Raw genomic sequence first — 20,496 nt, 5'->3', positions numbered from 1 at the left:
ATGAAAGGATCGTCAAATAAAACTTGATCAAACAATTGTAAGGGAGTCCTCGCCTAGATTTTGGAGCACTTGAGCCAATTCACTGTTGACAACTTTAACCTTGAATGGGGTGAGCAACAACTTATCAAAGTTTGCTTTCTTTCACCTTTACCTTCAGGTTCCACATTACAATGAAGGTTATCTATATATTCACTGCTTCCATATCTTGGATAACGAACAATTCCATGTTGAATCCCTCCAGCGATATTTCCCACTACATATTACCAATTGACATTCCCAGAAAGATATGACAAATTACTTTGGTGTCATAACTCCAAATCGAGCACCTATGCCAATCTCTGTGAATCCAGTTGGTTGTTACTCTTACCAAAAGAAAGCCCTATGAACCACTCCAATGCACTGTGATTTCCCCGTCTTTCAAATTCCAGCCAAACCCACTTACAGTGGAACTAAATACCAGGTTGTGTAAAAAAAAATTGTTGCTTTGTTTGAAAATGCTGCATAGAATGGACATGTGGCCCGTTGTGTTATAAACATGTCTACCAACAAAAAAGACATCGTTCAGAGCTCATAAGGAATATATAGCCCCCATTATGGATTTATAAACACTAAGGCCCTATTCCTTGCTACCTTTATCTTCTATGTTCATATCAATTACCAGCTTGCCACAGCCTTGCTGGGGCAATAGCTAAACCCTCCACCTCTTCCATGTTTTCTACCTTTTGTTTCGACCTTCCACAATGGCATTAGTTCTCTCTGGCTCCCGAAGCTGGAGTTTGTTATATGTTTCCAGGTCATCTCGGAGATCTGCTAGCATCTTCCAGAACTCCAGAGTTTTGGAGATCAGGGATATTGTATATATGATACAGATGTTATAAAACAAATCTTCATAAAATTCTTTGATGACTGTGAATCTGTTATTCCATCCCAGACTCGCTGTTGTATTAAATTCTAATCCCTCTCCTGCTAATTGTTACATATTATTGGCCTCAATTCAGAAAACCATCTTTGACAACATGCATCCACTAATCATAGTAATTGATTGGGCTGAATAAAAGTAAAATTTTAATACCAAGATATAAAATACGCAAATGCATTCATAAAAATTAGGGCTGACCTAAAAGAAATGCAAGTTGAACTTTTATACCGTCAAAGACTGGTTTTCGCCTCCTAAATTACATGCTTCAATATGTAAAGATCAAAAGCCCCATGAGAAAAACATGAGAGATTTTGATGTTTCGATCCAATAGGAAGAATAAAACTTCATAAAAGGATTAGACTGAAAATTTGATGTTGACTATAATTAAATATTCGATCACCTGTAGATCTCAGACTTAATTTACGGTAGCAAAGATCCATAAATCTCTTCAATGGAAGAATCTTCAGGTTCGAACTATTTTTAAATGCAATAATATAGATTTCAAGGGTAAAGTTCGGTGGAACCATTTGCCATCCAAGTGTGACGTCAAAGAAATATCTTCTTAATAAATTTACCCTTTCAATCTGATCAGACAACAATATACTGTGTATTCTAAATAGGATGAGTACTAGTTTATAGTTACATTTATTTCTCAAGCCCGCGAGCATAAACAAGATTACAACAATAAGGATGTTTTATGCCTGTAAGGACTTGGAATAAAAGCTTTTTCAGAAAATTGACACATGTCCTTAATCTAAATTTAGAAACCTGTATAAGCGCCTAACATGTTCACTAGTGTTTTAAAACTCTTTCGCAAAAGGAGCAGTAAAAAATAGATATCTAGCATGCCTTGAAACAATCCAAACACCAATAAATGACAAGATGTGTTCCTAAATTAATGCAGAATAACTGAAAGAGTTAAGATGCTCAACTATATGTCCGTGTATAGCATTAGCATTCATTTGTTATTCTATAACAGCAGGTCTAATAGTGTACCCAAAAATAATCAGAAATGGGAATATGGAATGAGCAGAAAACAGATTGACAAAAATAAAAACAGGAACGTTGGGGTCCAAGTGGAGCAAAAGACATGGAAGAAACATGACAAAAATAAAACAGGAACGTTGGGGTCCAAAAGAAGAAAAAGACAAGGAATAAACATAATGGCACAGAATGGGAAAATGCTGATAATATATAGAACGGCAAGAAAACAGTTTTTCAAAAATGAGAAATCAACGGGTTCATTGTATTTGAACATTGAAGTACATTTATTTTTCTTATGTTTGGAGTTAATATTAGTGTACAGTCAAGTTAGAACTCAGAAGTGAAAAAATGGGAAATTAACAGGTTCATTGTATTTGAACTTTGAAGTACATTTATTTTTCTTGTGTTTGGAGTTAATATTAGTGTGCAGTCAAGTTAAAACTCAGAAGTGAGTTTGGTTGATTTAGTTAGTTTCAGGGTATATTTCTTTCAATCAGAAAACCCAAACAGAAAACAAAAAGAAATAATGTTTCAGTAGGAAATAAAGTTCTCCTGTACCTCCAGAAATGGCAGCAAAACTCCTGAGCCGATTCCATGACTCTCAAAACTGCACTGATACTGATTTCCAGCATCCAGGACATTTTCTAGAGCTGAACACCTATCCTGGGACAGATGTAATTTGTTTCCGGAATTAATAGATCCAACTCAGTTACATGATAAAATAATACCAGTTACACCAAAGATCTTTCAAATAGTGTATTCCAGAGATCTTTCAAAAAAACAGCTTCTTGTATTAATACACTAGCATTATCTGTTATATCTCCCTTTCCCTCTATAAACAGTCTCCGTTTTGGCTAGTAAACACAATTTACACAATTTCAGAGCGCGATTGTGTTGAGCATGTTCTCATGACGCATTGGAAAAATTCAATGTCTTCATCTTTTTGGCACTGCAGATCAGATTACCTCATCCTGCTGTAGAAGCAATATGTATGATATTACACACCTACATTCAATGTGGAGCATAATGATAGTTGTTCTCAATTGAGAAATGCCACAATTACTGCAGCCACTTTAGGCACTGATGTTCTCTTTGAGTAGCACCTCAACTAAACATGGACCTGCTGTAGTATGATTTAGTGCATGGGAATCACAGCAGTTTTGTTTTCCTGATATGCACTACCCCCTGTCTCATAGAAAAAGGCAACTTAGCTGAGTCATTTGATGAAAATTACAGAATTACAGCGGCAAAAGAGATCAATACACGTTTGTTCTCTAGAATGCTTGGTAAGTAGTTCAAAAACAATCCAGAAGTCTTTGCTTGTTTTAGTATTCCATTATGTTGCTCATATAATCATTCACAACATTATAATGTCATAAACGAAAGATTGTACAAGCTGAAAAACTACCTATCATAAACAACAAAATAGAGGGACAATGGCAAATGATCACAGCAAGATTAAAAACCAATAAAACATCAGGCAATAACGTTCACAAGTAGATTAACGACAACAGTACCTCAAGCCAATTTTAGACATTAAAAACTTGTCAAATGAAATATTAATTTACATTAGCAAAATTATAATTATACAGTTAGCTGCCATGGAAATCTTGCTTTACAGCAATCACTTGATAGGCAAGAATTTTTGTTGTCCTCAATGGCATATACAACTGAAGCGATAGCTTCAGAAGGTACATGTACAACCAATCCTATTCCATGATGAGGATAACCAGATATGCAGAAGAAATACCTCACTTCTGGATGGAGTAGACGAATGATCTTTGAGCCCCAAATTTCAAACAAATAGCTGCTTGACTGAACAGTGGTTGAATTTGCCTAATGATCATTCAACCACCTGAAACTGTTGTTTCCAGTGAATAGGAGTTTCTACTTACCTTGCTCTCTTACAAGGTGAAAAGGCTAACGTCTCATCACTTCTGCGCTTTTTCAATTCCATATTACAGTTCAAATTTTGGGAGTCTCCACCATTCTGTACTATATATTCATTCTGTTGCAGATGAGATTTGACGTCGACATCTGGAGAAATATTTACAAATGCAAATACAGAGCAAACCATATAGAACCAAATTATATCAGCAAATCCATTTGTTAAAATATACCCCTACAGAGGACTGAAAATAAATTTTAACCCAAAAGGTCTTCCAGTTCTATTCAGTTGGAACTGATGAAAAATTGCACTGGGAAGCATACCATAAGAATGAAGGCACACGAATTCTTTTAGGAAAATATATCTAAAAGAGGATAAAATAAACCAAGACATACCAGACAATATTCCTGGACCTGAATCACAGTGGAATCTCATTTGTTTTTTCACAACATCCATTTCCCCAGCATCTTCCAGGTCGGCCCTTTTATTGTAATATTTGTTACCTCCTTGGAATTGTTGGGAATTATTGTAAATTTCCGGTGAGTTCATGTCAGAGTTGTAAGTACTAAAAACTAGCAAAATAGAACACCATGCATTTAGACAAAATTTACTTGCAAGTTTCCGCTGATGGCCACTTCTATCAATCTTTAAAAATTTAGCTATTACTCTTTGTTCATATATAGAAATTTCAAATAATCCCAAACAACAGAAAAAACCTAAATTAAGTAAACAATGCATATTATAATTTATAAATAACTCACCAAAGTTTTCCTCCAGTATTTTCCTTTTTTTCAACACATTCACATTCATGGAATCCTCTAACGGTATCCTTCTCTTACCACCAGGACCAGCGTCTTCTGTTTTACAAAGGTTCGGGTCTTCCAAGTGATTAACATGGATCCATGCCCCTGCACATAGATCACCATAAGACTTTTTCACCTTTAAACAATATAATTGCATCAGAAAGCATCCTGCAGAAAGTGTTGAAAAAATCAAAGCATCTCGCGAAAGAGAAGGATAATGCAGATTAAAAAAGTGCGAAAAGCTGACAGAGGTTCTGATGAAAGAGTACAAATCCTGTTAGAAATTAGCTAGGAAAAGAGTTTTCCACATAGATTTGGAGCTAGTATGTGGGAAATTTTCCTAAAATGACTTGGGATTTAATTTAACTTTGTGAGATATGAAGTTAATGAGAAAAAGTGCATGTTGGACACCTAATCCTCTAAGGGTTGGTGTGGAAGCTGAACGGCCAAAAAGAGTCCAAGGGGTCACTTGGAATATGAATCCAAGGGTCACACCATGTACTATAAATGTATATCATTTGTTAATAATAAATGTACTCTCCTGCTTATCTTTAATATCCTGTTGCTGCCATGTGTGTTTGACATAGTATCAGAGCGGGCATTCTCCTGCCCTGCTCAAATTTGAGCCATTGTTTTGTGGCCTTTGTAGATCTGAGCACCTCTCCTTATCGGTTTTGTGCCATTCTGGCTAAGCCTGGCAGCTCTGACACTGACGCTTCCACTGGTCTGACAGTGTATTCATTGACTTGAACGTTTCTGTAGTGCTGCCTTCTCTGCTCCTGGCTGCTCGATACCTGCATACAAAACGCTCAGCCTTTTCTGCACTCAGATTTGTAACTCCCATTCCTGCCATGAATCCCTACAATGGACAGAGCATTCTATGATTTCTGCCTTTAATAGTCTGGTGTGTACGTTGTTGGAATATATGTGGAAGCCGAGACCCCGTTTTGAAGCTTGAAAGCTTGCGAAGTTATGAACGTTGCTCCTGGTATAACGCAGTTTGTAGAGATAGTATAACGCTGCTCCTGATGGAACTGGTAATGGATTTTAATTCTCGTCTTTCGGCCTCAAGCAACAAACGACTATAGAATTGATCCTTTGTAAAACCTGGACTTGCAATTACAAGACAACAGACAATACTGAAGTCACAGTGCCTCAAAACTGTCTGCAAAACATTCACCGTAGAGCTTCAATGGAGAACAAATTTTCTGCAAGTATTGAGGTATTCAAGCTTATCAAATGTTTTATATTCTTATACTGCATTTTCCTATTTCCTATGACAAACTAAAGGCTTCATGGAGAATGAAGAGTCCAAGGCAAATTACTATCAGTAAATACTCCGGCTTCATAGGACCCACGAATTATTGAGCAAGCTGCATATTTCATGGTGGGGCCAGTTCAGATCTCTTTCAATTGCTGGGCATGATTCCAAGGAGAAATAGGGTCGAAATCCCTCACTATTAATGCTGGACAAGAGCTGCATAATTTCTGGGCTGAGTCGCAGTTAAGGTGGAACGAGTTAACTGCTATTCGAAGGCTGCCACTATCCCCCACTGCATGAGGCTGTATATCATCTTGGAGAGGCTCATATTGCTGACTGTGTGGAGTCCGAGCCTTTATTGGTGAGCTGGAAGGTGATACGACCACCTTATGGTGTCTATGACAACTGCTGGTACCTTTATATTGATTTCTGTTGGGACGTTTTGAGGTACTGTAGGAGAGGAGCAAACTCTGAACTTATATGTGTCATTGAAGAACAGAAAAACTACATCGAATCGTCTATTGTACCCAGGTTCCTCTACTCTAATTGTCTCCATTCTATTTGCATAGTAAATACTAAGAGGAAATTGCCTATTTTCTCTCTTTCTATGACAGAAATTACATATATCAGTCCTATGTAAATCTCCGAGCTTGAAATATATCAGCTTGAAATTTTGGTAGCTTCATTCTGGGTACATGTCATTTATTGCGTGTATTTTCTGAGTTGGAATTGTGAGAAAACACCTACAGCAGTACACAGTCGAGCTGTTTAATGAAATGCTACACTGAAACCATAGCAGAAACTCAGAAATTTAGTATGAGAAATTAAGTTTTTTCAAAGAAGGGATATTACACCAATGAAGGCCGAGCTACCTAGAGAAGAGAGCAAAAGTGTAAGGTTTCTATATAAGATCTGAAATCATCATTTAAAGATCATTTATGTACTATAACAATAATCCAAATTTATGATTATATCAGCCCTGAAAGGAGCGAGTAGTTTGAAGATTTTACAAATACATTTTCACTATGGAAAGGAGTTGATCTCCCTCAAAATTCTAAGCATAAAATATAAATTGGAAGCCCTAAAGTCTGGCCACTGTCACCTTCAAAAAAAATGGCCGAAATTCTGAGCAAGATTGAGTTCTCAATTAATCTATCACCCTCCTTCACGATATCATCTTGGAGCAAGTAAGATGGTGGTAAATTCTGAGTATATAAATATACAGTCCGATCCAAAAATAGTGAGACAGTAAACCAACCCGTGGAAAAGAATCTGATTCTTGAAGGAGAATCAAACTTACGCATCTCTGTAGGAAGAAAGCATTTTTGACTCAAGGAAGGAAAAGTTTTCAACAGTGAATATGTCATGCACCAACTCAAGCTGGACATTCTGTTAAGGCAGCAATATCGGGCTTGTTGTGTAGAAATTGAGGCACAAGACATTGTGAAGTGAGAACATGAGCAGACATCAGTGCAAATTAATTCGTGTTGAAAAGTTGGCAAATTAATTTTCTAAAACCATTATTGTTTCTACAAGTGCATTTTTGGTCATTTATTGATTTGATTGTTTGAATAATGGAGAAAATTCATGGATTATTAGAGTTATTAAGCACTCTAATCTTATCTACTGGTGGAAGCACAGTTAAAGTCAGCAAAGACACTCTTAGAGATATTCAAACATCTTTACAACATGCACAAGAAAACATTGCTTTTTTGCAGCTTGAATCTCAACTACAGCAGAAAGAACTACAACAATGGAGTCACCATTTTGAACCTGTTTCTGTTCAGAACAATGAAACAGAGTCCCATAAGCACCAAGTCAATATTGTTGAAATTGATTCAGATCCAATGCACAATAAAGCAGCAAGGTTACATGCAGATGCAGAAATTCAGTTTGCACTTCCCAAACCCATCATCAGACCTTGGGAAGAGCTTGTCCACAACAAGCAAAGAACTGGTCTTGGATATGACAAGGACTTGTCTTTTCATATTCCAGATTATTCAAAGCCCATCCAGTTTCAGAGTGCTGGATTACTTCATGACAATTCACCTTCAACTGTTCTAGATTCTGCCCCTCCTCCATAGCAACAGCAACAACAACAAATTGTGAAATGCCAACACTGTGACCGAGTTGGCCATATAAAAGATCATTGTTTTGATCTTCATCCATGTAAGCATTGTCATAAAACCAGTCATTCTTCAAACAGATGCTTCAGAAACAAACCTCCTGCAAGAACAAAGATTCATCTTGGATGGACTGCTTCTTGGCAATGGGCATCAACAGCGAAGAAGATATTTCAGTCACATGTTAGAACTTGTTCAAGAGTATTGAACAGTCTTGCAGCTGAGTTTTCTCCTTCATCTCACCTTGTATCTGACAGGGGGGGAATGATGGTCATCTACAAGCTTCAAAGCCACATCAAGCGAGCCTAAGCCACAACCTACCATACCAGATTCAGAGTTGTAGCCAGAGACAAGGATTCCCTTGAGCATGCCTTCAGTTGGTAATGCCTCTTCAAAGAATTTGGGACACTTCCTCTAATAGAAGACTTCAGCTTCTTGCCAGTTTCGGAAGAGTTCCAGCAATAGAATTGGGGACACTTCCTCTAGCAAAAGACTTTAGCCTCTTGCTAGTTTTGGAAGAGTTCCAAGAATTGCATTAAGCATTCCAAAGTTGGTGGTAATCCTTAATTGAGACGTCCCTTTTCAGGTTGAGATTCTCCCTTTTATGTGGGGTGAGACCTCCCTTTCATGGTTGAACGTTTCCCTCTTCAAAACATCAGAAGCACTTCCTCTAGCATAAAACTTCAGCTTCTTTCCAGTTTTGGAAGAGTTTTAGGAATTGCACTAAGCATTTCAGTGTTGGTGATCATCCTTAAACCACCGCCCTTTATAACAACATTTTAGAGAGCACATTCAACCTAGTGGTGCCATGCATTTTTTGAAGCGAACAAAGTTCCTTCTACAAATTAATTACTCCAAAAGACTTGGAATATCAAGATATCCATGAGGAAACAAATATTATATATTAAATATATGAATAAGAATGAATGATTTACAATGAGAACGAGAAGCTTGCTTATATATCAGGGAAGTGTCTCTTCATGAAGAGTCATGTCCTATTAGACATGCCTCTTCAGCCTAACTACTAGCTTAACTAATTATTATTTATAATTATTATCATTTACATTATATTTATATTATTTATAAATTTTATTCGTAACATTGCCTCCTTCCTCAAAAGCTTTGTCCTCAAAGCTTGTCGATAAAAACGGCTTGATCTCTTTTTCGGCTTCGAAAGTCTTTCTGTCTTGGAATAGTCATCCTTGTCGATCCAAGTTGATATGATCTTCTTAGTGACAAACAAAATTGTCGCACTGAGAAGGGATCAGACCATCCCAGATTAATCTTCTGTATAGTATTCTGATCACTGGAATTTTGTAACGACTTGTTAGCATAAGACTGGATTGAGATTACATCACTATTATCTGGAACATCAGTTTGTTGTTTCAGTTCTGACTGGTTCAAATATGTAGCATGGTTGATTCGTCTGTTCACATGATTCGGATGTCGATATGGAACTTTTTTGGTTTGATTTCTCCTTAGTGGGCATGTGCCAACTTTTATATTTTCTTCTAGCAAAGACGTTGTTGAGTTGGTTATGGAACATTCACTTGGGATGTCCACTGTCTGAACTGCAACATCTAAGTGTGTCGTTTCTTTAACTGACTTGTCTTCTTGAGCTGTCATATTCACTCGATCGGTATTTGTTGTTTTGTCATCAACTTGAATTCCTACATTTGATGCTTCTTTCTCGAAAAGTTGTTGTACCTTGTTTTCTAATGACTTCTTATCCTTCTTAAATTTCTTATTTTGCGTCAATAATTTTTCACTATGGTTTTTAAGTCGAGAAACTTCTTCATTTTTGTCAATAGTGATTTTGTCAATTTCATTTTGCATATTTTGTAATACTTTTTTACCTTCTTGAGACATTACTTTTGAAATATCTGATATATCTTCGGGTGTTATTGAATTTGGTTTCAGCGTAACATCTTGGAGCATTATTTTCTTCTTCTTGTAAGAAAATGTTAAAAAAAAATTCTTTGTATTTAAGATGACAGATCCTAGAGTTTTCATCCAGGGTGATCCCAAAACAACGTCACTATCATCAAGAAATAAGGTTTTCACGGTGAATTGCGAAGTAAAAGTGTAATCTCCAATACTTAAGTGTAGATTGCTTATGTCGTATTGTTTGTATATGTGCCAAAAAATTTCGTTTCAACCATATTTGATTCAGGAATCACCAATTGGTTAGCACATTTAGGACTAACATAATTGCTTTTTTCAGCAGAATTGATAGAGATTATGATGTCTCTTCCTGCAAGTGATCCTTTGATTTTAAATAGTGTGTAAACACATGTACTAAAGGTTTCAGGAAACCTTTCATTACTAGTCTCCATTTTTGCCTTGATGTTTTTACGTAAACAATATGTCAATTGGAGCTATTTTTATTATAAAATATCACTTATTTCTTCTATATATATTTTTCAAATATTCTCCTTTAATGTGGATTGTTAAAAACTTGAATACACTTTCATTAAAAAAAAAATACTCCTTTATATTGTTGCCCTCTATATATGTATGTATTTCTTTATATTAAGACCCCTTTTCAAAATAACTTTATTATTATATAATAATAATAGTTTCACTTTTTTTATAATAAATTGGTCCCTTTTTTTATATACTTAATTACTTCCTCGATAAATTTTTAATGTCACCCCACTTAATAAATATAAAGGTCATGGTCAGGATGTTAAAATACCATGGGCTATTACCATGGATTGTTTTTAAAACCTCCGTTAAAATGTTCTCTACGTAAAAAGTCAAATGTATTCCTTTTGTTCTTTGTTTTTTTTTTTACTTTTTAAAATACCATGGGCAATTACCATGGGTTGTTTTTAAAACCACGGGCTTCTCCACGTAAAAAGTTTTAAATATACTTGGAAAGATTCGCTTATCTTTATTATGCACTTATTTTTTTTTTTTTTTTTTTCTTTTTTTGAATTTGATTTTTTTTCTACATTTTTTTAATCTATTTTTTTATATGAATTTTTTTTTAAATTAATAATCTTTATTATTATTTTTGTTATATATATATATATATATATATATAGCCAAAGGCCTGGTAGCGAGACGGAGAATCCCAAAATATTTAGCAAAACGCTTGAACTACAAGAGCAATAAATTTGACGAAGAGTCAATAGCCAAAGATTTGGATCGGAGAACGAGCTTTGTGCACCGGTTAAACAACCTAGAGGACCGAACTGCTCTGATACCAAATGAAGCGAACAAAGTTCCTTCTACAAATTAATTACTCCAAAAGACTTGGAATATCAAGATATCCATGAGGATATCGCTCTCCCGCTGAACATTGTTGCGCGCGCTAGGTCTTCCATCAACGCAGCCACCTGTGCCTTCAGCCTCCTGCCATGGCCCCTCTGGATCCTCCACTGGAGGGGGCTGATACACAACAAGCATTCTCCGATCTTGTGAAATCTCTTCCACCGCAGCGCCCTCGTCCAGCTCTATCTAAGTTCGTCAAGAAGTTGGATGTGCTTCAAGAAGTTCACTTACCTCCAACCCTTCCCCGCATGGCTACACTGTCTCTTGCAGAAAAAGGTCTCATTAGTCAATTTACAGGTCTCTGGCCATCTCCAAAAACTATGCAAAGATGGGTTGAAAGAAATTGGTCAGACAAAATTCAAGGAAAAATCTCCATTAAAATTTGTGCGAAAGGGTATTTTACCTTTCACTTTGAATCCAAAGAGGATAAGGATTTAATATTCAGAAATGGGCCCTATTTCATGGATTCCAGAGGCCTGTATCTCAACAAATGGACCCCAGATTTTGACCCTGAACTGGATGTCCCCAGTGCTGTTCCGGTTTGGGTCCGGCTCCCTCACCTCCCTCTCCACTGCTGGGGAGATGAATCGGTGCGTGCCATCGGGAACGCAGTCGGCAAATATATTGATCGCAGCGAACCGAAAGAAAATATGCAAGCCTGTGCGCGGATTTGTGTTGAAGTGGACCTTGGCAAAGGACTCCCTGAAGCCATTAAACTTAAAGTGGACGAGTGGAGCCATATCCAGCAGCTGGATTACGAGCAGATACCATTCAAATGTAAGGTATGTCATGAATATGGCCATTTTGCCAATCGTTGTACTAAACTTGTTGATGCAGAGAACGACGTACAAGAAGAACAATGGGAAACCATTAAAAAAAGAAGTCGGCCTCCTCATCCAAAGCCTCCCCTGAAACTGGCCCTTTGGCTCCTAATGCATCTCGCCCCTCTCCATCCTCCCCTATCTTATATGCCCATTCCCCTCTTGATCATCCACCCCTCCCCACTTCATCTAACCCCTTTCTGGTCTTATCTCCCCCTGAAATTCCTCCCCAGGACCCCTCTCCCCCTCCCTTGATTCAATCTGAAGCTACTGAACCTTCTCCTCCCTTGGTCATCTCATCTCAGGCTTCTCTTGATCCTCCGCTCATCAGACTTACCAGGAGTTCCTCCAAAGACCATGGAGCTACTAGTGAATCTTACAAGAAGCTTGGACCAGGTAGGAAATCGGCCAAGCAGCATAGAGACGAGAATGCTTAGAAAGACATAGCAATGGGCACCCAAACTCCCATAGAATCTTACATCCTAGGGCAACATGACAAAGAGACAATTCACAAGGATCAAGGGGGGCGAGCACCTCTCCGTACCCCAAATACCCAATGATGAAAGTTCTGTCTTGGAATAGCAGGGGATTAGGGCACCCCTCCAAGGTTTCAGCCCTCAGAGATCTTATACACAGTGAGAAACCAGAAATTTTTTTGATTCAGGAAACAAAGCAAGGCCAGCAAGAAATGAGAGGAATTGTAGAACAGCAGAAGCAGTACAAAGGCAGTATCAGTGAATCAAGAGGAGCATCTGGAGGAATCGCCACACTCTGGAATCACAGCAAATGGAACTGCAGATCAGAATCTTTACATCAGCATTGGATCAAAACTGTTTTGGAAAACAGAGTAGACAATCAGATTGCAATTATATATAATATTTACGTTCCCAATCACTTCAAAGAAAAGGAATGTTGCTGGGACGATCTTAAGGCTAGCATCGATGGCGAAGAAAATTCTAATATTATTTTGGGAGGTGACTTTAATCTTATTCTACATGCCAACGAAAAACGAGGAGGTTGTTTCACACCTAATCCCTTCAGAATTTGTTTGGAAAATATCATGCAAGACCACGATCTCGTGGATGTGGCTCCAAAAAACCGAAGGTATACTTGGAGCAATCGCAAGCTGGGCATAGGTAACATAATGGAAAGGCTGGACAGGATTTTAATTAATGTTTCGTTTCTCTCTACCTTCTCTGTGGGGTATGCTAGCATTCTTCCTTTTTCAACCTCTGATCACTACCCTATAACCCTCACTCTGGAAACCCGCTGCCCCCTTGGACCCATTCCGTTTAAATACAGCCCCCTCTGGAACTATATCCCAGCAGTCAAAGAGATTGTTCAGCATACTTGGAATCAGCACGTTGAAGGCTCTCCTAGTTTCATTTGGGAAACCAAACAAAGAAGAACCAAGCAGGCTATCAAAGAATGGGCAAAAACTAGTTATAAGGAGCCCGAGGAGATTAAAAAGGAAATCAAGAATAATCTAGACTGTATCCAAAGAACAATAGAAGAGCATGGCCTCTCTCAGGAGAATAAGGAACAAGAAAGCAACCTCTACTCACAATTGTGTCATGCAAATAGAGAAGAGGAATTAAAATGGAGAATAAAGTCAAGGCAACTTTGGTTGCAAGGGGGTGATAAGAATACAGCTTTCTTTCACAAACAGACCACTGCACGAAAAATTAGGAACAATGTAAGCTCTATCTTAGATGTTGAGGGCAACCAGCAAACCACACAAGAGGCCATTCGAAAGGTTGCCACAGAGCATTACAGAAATCTTCTAACTGAAACAAAAGGAGAAGAGGACTATGTCGATCTACTCCAATATCTGCCTAATGGAATCAGCAAGGAAATGAATGACAGCTTGAGCAAGGAAATTGATGAGGAGGAAATCAGAAGAACGATTTGGACTCTCCAACCTAATAAAGCTCCAGAAACTGATGGCTTTCCCATTTGTTTCTATCGAGCTTTCTGGGGAGTAATTAAAAAAGACTTGACAAAAATGATCAGATGGATCCAGCAAAAGGGTAAAATAGGAGGATATACCAATGCCACTCATCTTGCTCTCATTCCTAAAGAAAATCGCCCTGCTTCCTTTTCTCGTTTCCAACCCATTTCCCTCTGCAATTCTTCCTACAAAATTCTGACCAAAATCCTAGCTACCCGCCTTAAACCCCTTCTCCCCTCTCTTATCTCTGAAAACCAAGGAGGGTTCCTGGCCAATAGACAAATAACTGATTCCATTCTCCTCGTTCAAGAAGCCATTCACTCGAGTCAATCTAGAAATGAGAAAGGGTTCATCCTCAAACTTGATCTGGCCAACGCTTTTGACAGAGTAAGACACTCCTACCTCATAGCTGTCTTAAAGAAGATGGGATTTGATGCGGCCTTTCTAAACCTCATCACAGCTTGCATTTCTGGACCCTGGATTTCTCCTCTTGTTAATGGTAGACCGGGTGAAGCTTTCCAATCCTCTCGTGGTCTCAGACAAGGTTGCCCTCTTTCTCCTTATCTTTTTATTCTGATGGTTGAATCCTTTAGTAAAGCACTGGATTTCAACCGTAGGGTGGGCCTCATCACAGGAATTAAATTTGGGAATGGAGTCAAGAATATAAATCACTCGCAATTTGCCGATGACACCTTGCTAATTGGAGGAGCTTCCATCACAATAGCTCAGCGCTTCAAGACTCTTTTAGATAAATATATGAGGTACTCTAGCGGTCTGGTCAATCAGCTGAAAAGTTGCATTTATGGATGGAATACAACAGCTCAGGTCATTCACAATATTGCCAATACCTTTGGAGTCCCCTGCAACTATGACTGGACTCACTTCACCTACTTGGGCATGCCAGTGAGTCTAGGACCTTTGAAGGCAGAAACTTGGGACACCATCATTGACAAGGTGAAGAGAAAAGTGCAGCAATGGGGATCCATTTGGCTCAATCCAGCTGGTCGCCTCATCCTTCTTAAATCAGGTATTTCTTCTCTACCTTTATATCAATTCTCACTTCATCAAGCTCCAACTTCCTTTCATTACAAAATGGAAGTCATCCTCCGCCAATTTCTCTGGCAAGGAGGGAAAAATGACAAAAAGAAATTCAATTTGGTCAATTGGAAGCAGGTTATTCAATCCCAAGATCGAGGAGGTCTTGGTATCAGATCCCCCAAATTCCTAAACCTTGCATTTGGAGGTAAAATTGCTTAGAGATTTATAACCGGTCTTTCTGCCTGGTGGAAAAGGGTGTTGGAAGTTAAATATTTGAACTTCCCCAGACAGCAGCTATTTGACCAAGATATTCCTATCAGAGACTCTTCTAAAATATGGCGTTTATGTAAAAGAGCAATACCATTCATGGCTCAGAACATTTCTAAAGTCCCTAAGGGAGGAGCCAATATTAATATTGGAGCTGATAAGATAATGGGACAACAGCCAATAAACAGTCACGATGGAATCAATCCTATTCTCACTTATTTTGACAGCATAGGCATCCATCATTTGGATCAAATCTCTCCCTGCGATCCACATTCTCTATGGCTAGGGTGGTCTTTTCCAGCGATCCCCAATGACCTCAGAGCAAGCTTATCCATTCTTCAATCTCATCTCCACAGTAAAGCTCCTACAAAAAAGAATGAACTAGATGGATTTCGATGGGACCCAACTGGATCAAATTACACTGTTCAAGCTGCCCACCAGCACATCTGCAACAGCAATTATCCTACGCCCATATGGAACCACTGGAAAATGGTCTGGAAATCCGAGGCCCTTCCAAAAATTAAATTCTTCATTTGGACCCTTCTAAAGGGGAAAATCCTCACAGCAGATAATTTGCAAAAGAGGGGCATCAGTGGCCCTTCTCGCTGCCCCAACTGTCAAGCTGTCGAAGAATCCATACAACACCTCTTCATTGCCTGTCCCTTTGCCATCACCTGTTGGAAAAATTTATCCCATATTGACAATATCCCTTGGAATAACCAGAACTCCATAGGAGAAGTGATCCACCATTGGAAAAAGAATTTTCCCTGGCAGCATAAGAAGAACAACATAGTGAAAAGGGTCTAGGATACCCTCCCCTACACTATGTTATGGAACATTTGGCTGGCTAGAAATCGTAAAGTTTTCAAGGGCAAGGATTCGGCCATAAGAACTCTCTACAATAAGGCAAGGAGCCTCGCCCTAGAAACCATTTCCGCCAAAAATCAAAGCAACATAGATATCACTATGCTCAGTGTTGAAGAACAGAATTTTATCAGTTACTTACTGGATAAAAATAATAGCAATCAAAATGGCAATGTAGCTAAAGACCGACATAGCAAGGAACCCCACAGATGGAAAATCAGATTAAAGGATGATGAGTTTGCAATATGGTTAAAAAACTGCAACAGCTATTATCTATTTTTCGACGGAGCTTCAAAGTCAAATCCTGGAATTGCAGGAGCAGGGGGAGTCATCTTCAATGCCAACGGGGATCGCATTCTTTTTTATGAATGGGGACTTGGGCAAATTTCCAACAATAGAGCAGAAGCTTTGGCCCTATATCAAGGGCTCATCCAACTCAGCAGACTTGGTATAGGTACAACAAAAATTTTTGGAGATTCGGCGGTGGTTATCAATCTAATGGCTCAGAACAAGGAATCCCCCAATGTTCTCCTACAACAGATCATTCAACGTTGTCAATTTTTACATCAATCAATGACAAATTTGAGATTTCTTCATATCCTACGCTCTCTCAATAAACAAGTTGATACGCATGCCAACAGGGCTTGCGACAGGCCAATGGGCAGCCTTCTATGCAACGCCGAGGAGACTCAGCAATCTTTACCATGACCAAGATATCTATTCGTATCAGTGCGATCTGTAGCAAATCTCAAAGCTCTGATAGATGGAATTGGATACAGGTCCTTCAAATCGGCAACAAGATCAAGATCCGCTTTGGGATCCGGCACAATATCGACTCTTTCATTCCCTCGACCTCAATCAGTAATCTAGCCGACTTATTTCTAATCGACCATGCCTTTCTGACTTCGCAGGACAAGCCTCATGCTTTGACTGCCCCTCGTCCTCCCCGCCTCTCTATATATTTCACCCATCCCTCTTGTTGCTCATCGCCCTTCCTCTTCCCATTCCTTTTGCAATCTCAGATCAAGCTTTCTTCCTAAGGCCCTCCCTTTTTCCTTTTGGCTCGGACTCTTGTATGAGCTTAGAACCTCCGGTTTCTCTTTTTCCCTTTGTGTCGTTTACTTCTACTGTCCGCCTTCAAGCGCAACGGTTCACAACCGTGTCTCGGTTCTCCCAATTCTCTCTGTTACATCTTTATTTTGCAATAATGGCTCGGAGCAAGGACTATCTTCATTGTGCAGATCTTCAAGCCGAGCTGGAGCAAATAAGAGCTCATCAGAAGCTCTTGGATGCAAAGATCGACAGCCAAAATCGCATCATCAACGAAAAGTACCAAGCTGATATCAATCTATTTCTGCACAGGGTTTCCTCACTACATGAGCAGTTCAACCACTTATCTAACAGGTGCAGCCATGCGAAAGAGTCCATCGAAATACTAAAATATATGATGGAAAAGTGCAATGCAATTGCCCCAAGCTCCTCAAGCACCAAGCATGTCGGTGTAGATGACAATCCGGAAGAATCCACAGCACGGCACATCAGTCACATTAATATAGATTAGCTATGTTTTGCAAATGCTGTTTTTTGTTGCTCTAGTATGTAAGAATCTACCTCTGTTTAGTTTTCCTCAAAGCCAAAAAAGGCAGAACTAAGGAGGAATTTTGTCCAACCTGTAACTCCTCTACTCCTTGCACTTCATGGCATATCATGTACCTTAGGAGTCCAAGCTCCGTCTTTTTTCTTTTCAGAATTTAATACAGCAACCAACTTTGTGAAAAAAAAAGATATCCATGAGGATACGAATATTATATATTAAATATATGAATAACAATGAATGATTTACAATGAAAACGAGAGGCTTGCTTATATATCAGGCAAGTGTCTCTTCATGAAGAGTCATGTCCTATTAGACATGCCTCTTCAGCCTAATTACTAGCTTAACTAATTATTATTTATGATTATTATCATTTACATTATATTTATATTATTTATATATTTTATTCGTAACGTTTTTGCACGTTTTGTATTACAGCTCTCTTCTTGGACTTATACATAACCCTTCGGATTAAGGGGGGGAATGTTGAACACCTAATCCTCTAAGGGTTGGTGTGGAAGCTGAACAGCCAAAAGGAGTCCAAGGGACCACTTGGAATATGAATCCAAGGGTCACACCATGTACTATAAATGTATATCATTTGTTAATAATAAATGTACTCTCCTGCTTATCTTTAATATCATGCTGCTGCCATGTGTGTGTTTGACAGTGCACATTATTAATGGCAATGAGAGATTCAAACACAGCCATTGGATCAAGAGGGCCCAAGATTAAATCTCATCCCTTGATCTTGGAGGCAAGGTGGAAAGTCAAATGACAACCTCTTTTGTTTTTATTACCCGAATCCCAAGGAGAAGCTCCATTCTAATTGTTAAGTGAGAGACTCGTGCAAAGGGAGAAGGACGAGTTGAAGGGAGGACAAGTTGCTGAGTATAATAGTCAAGTGGCATGAATTTTGATGAGAGTGCTGGCACAACTCCCAGGGCAGTGTGAGAATCAAGGTTGAGAAGGGGCATGGATTTCTGAGAGAGTGTTGTACCATACAGCAGTTGTTTGCATGCTTTCCAATACAATTTTAGCGCTGATTTTGTGGTTGTACAGTCCATACAGGCTGTGAAATTTGGATAGTGGGCATGCAATTTGTGACTCAAAAATCGAGATAAGTCTATAATTTCATTGTTGGGTTAATTCTGTTGTGTAAATTCTGATTGCTGGAGCATAATAATAAAATCCCCCCTCCCAAACTGGTTTTCCCTTTGGGGTTTTTCCAGGCACTTTTGCCCAAAAAAAATTTAGTACAATTTCATGGTTTGATGAGTTATTTGCTGATTTATAAGTCCACCATTCGCCATCTGTGTTGCTGTTCATAAAAATCAGAATTCAATTTGCTGAGTGAATGCAAATTTCTGAATGCTGTTTTTATTGGAATTGCAACCTAAGTGTTGACAAAGTGTTTGACGAAAACTATACAAATGAAATTTGAATTGTAGTGGACTTTCCGAGTGGCTTTCTTACCTGGTATCAAAGTCAGGTTGCTCAGATTGAATCAGCCATTGGGACAGCACCTTGTACTCAACCTTTGCTCATCAATTGAAAAGGATTTCTTGCATTAGTCATGGCCATTGATTTGCGGTTTGAAACCAGGTTGGAAGGAGCTTCAAATTTCAGTGCATGGAAGGAGAGGATTGTACTGATATTGCAAGAGAATGAGGTGTGGGATATCACATAGAATGCCTGTGATATTCCTCGAGATCCTTCAATTAACAGCCAAAGGTGAATGCAAAGAGGATTTTTTTATGCAATCAAAGAACATGTGATTGCGTATATCACAAGTACAACCCATGCTTTTAAAATTTCGGAAAGCACTTTGCAAATTATATCAGGGTACAAATCAGAACAGGAAATTGGTGCTTAAGGAGAAACTAAGGAGCACCGAGATGACAAAAAATGACTCAGTGTCTCAATGTCTTTATACCTTCCAGACTAACACAAATAAGTGATGAGTTGGAGGCTATTGGAAAAGGAGCGGATGACCCTAAGCTAGTTAGAATTGCCTTGCATGGCTTTTCTAAACCATGGGACAGCTTTGTGCCTGGGATTGTTGCTAGGGAGAACTTGCTTGATTGGGCAATACTATGAGATAATTTCATGCAGGAGCTGAGACTTGGGGGTTTCTTGTTGATTTAGGGTAGCATTGGATGTGGTCTAGCCTCGAAACTTGGTAGAGAGGCTAAGGCACATGAGATCTCCAATACCCAGAAATAGTTTGGGCAGATTCTAAACAATTTGAGAGATATTAAAATAATTAATATTTTTAATGGAGTCCCCAAGTCTAAACTTGGGGAAAATAAAATATTAATGTGTATTAATATAAAACGATGTTAAGCGCGCTTGAGCCAGAGGAGTTCTGGGATGGGTGACCACCTGGGAAGTCCTGGTTACCGGGTGCAAGCCCCGGAAGTGATGATTGATGCTATGTGATTCGTTCTCCACATTTCACTAGTTTCAATCCCACTTCTTCACCCCTGTGAGCATCACCCGATGCAATGAGTGCTAAGTGAACTATTCAAAAATCATGAGAAATTAGTCAGTTACGACTACCTCTCATGGAAATGGTCATACGTTTGAATGACTTACTTAACGCAGTTGAATCCCAAAAATGATATCTGATGTTAAAATGGTCCAAAAGTCATGGATCAAGCCAGAATTAATCTAAGTCGTTGATTATGGACTTAATCTCGGC

General features: G+C 38.7%; 1 protein-coding gene across 2 annotated transcripts in view; it reads right to left on the bottom strand.

Annotated features, from left to right (window-relative positions):
- Positions 1-3,500: 3,500 nt before the first annotated feature.
- Positions 3,501-20,496, bottom strand: part of LOC149141790 (amino acid-ligase) — a 92,017-nt gene continuing 75,021 nt past the window's right edge. The window contains exons 2-4 of one of the 2 annotated variants that reach the window (XM_089447544.1): positions 4,553-4,699; positions 4,187-4,363; positions 3,501-3,940 (exon numbers count right to left, since the gene is read on the bottom strand). In XM_089447544.1, the coding sequence (XP_089303670.1) occupies positions 3,795-3,940; positions 4,187-4,363; positions 4,553-4,699 (470 nt within the window). In that variant the 3' untranslated portion in view covers positions 3,501-3,794. The remainder of the gene's footprint in view (positions 3,941-4,186; positions 4,364-4,552; positions 4,700-20,496) is intronic. The other variant, XM_089447545.1, reaches the window with a different exon arrangement.

This window comes from Pinus tabuliformis, chromosome X (assembly GCF_031772625.1).
Source record: "Pinus tabuliformis cultivar Carrire ecotype Pingquan chromosome X, CPIR1, whole genome shotgun sequence".
In the NCBI taxonomy this organism is placed as follows: Eukaryota; Viridiplantae; Streptophyta; class Pinopsida; order Pinales; family Pinaceae; genus Pinus; species Pinus tabuliformis.
This window is presented reverse-complemented; position numbering and strand designations above follow the sequence as displayed.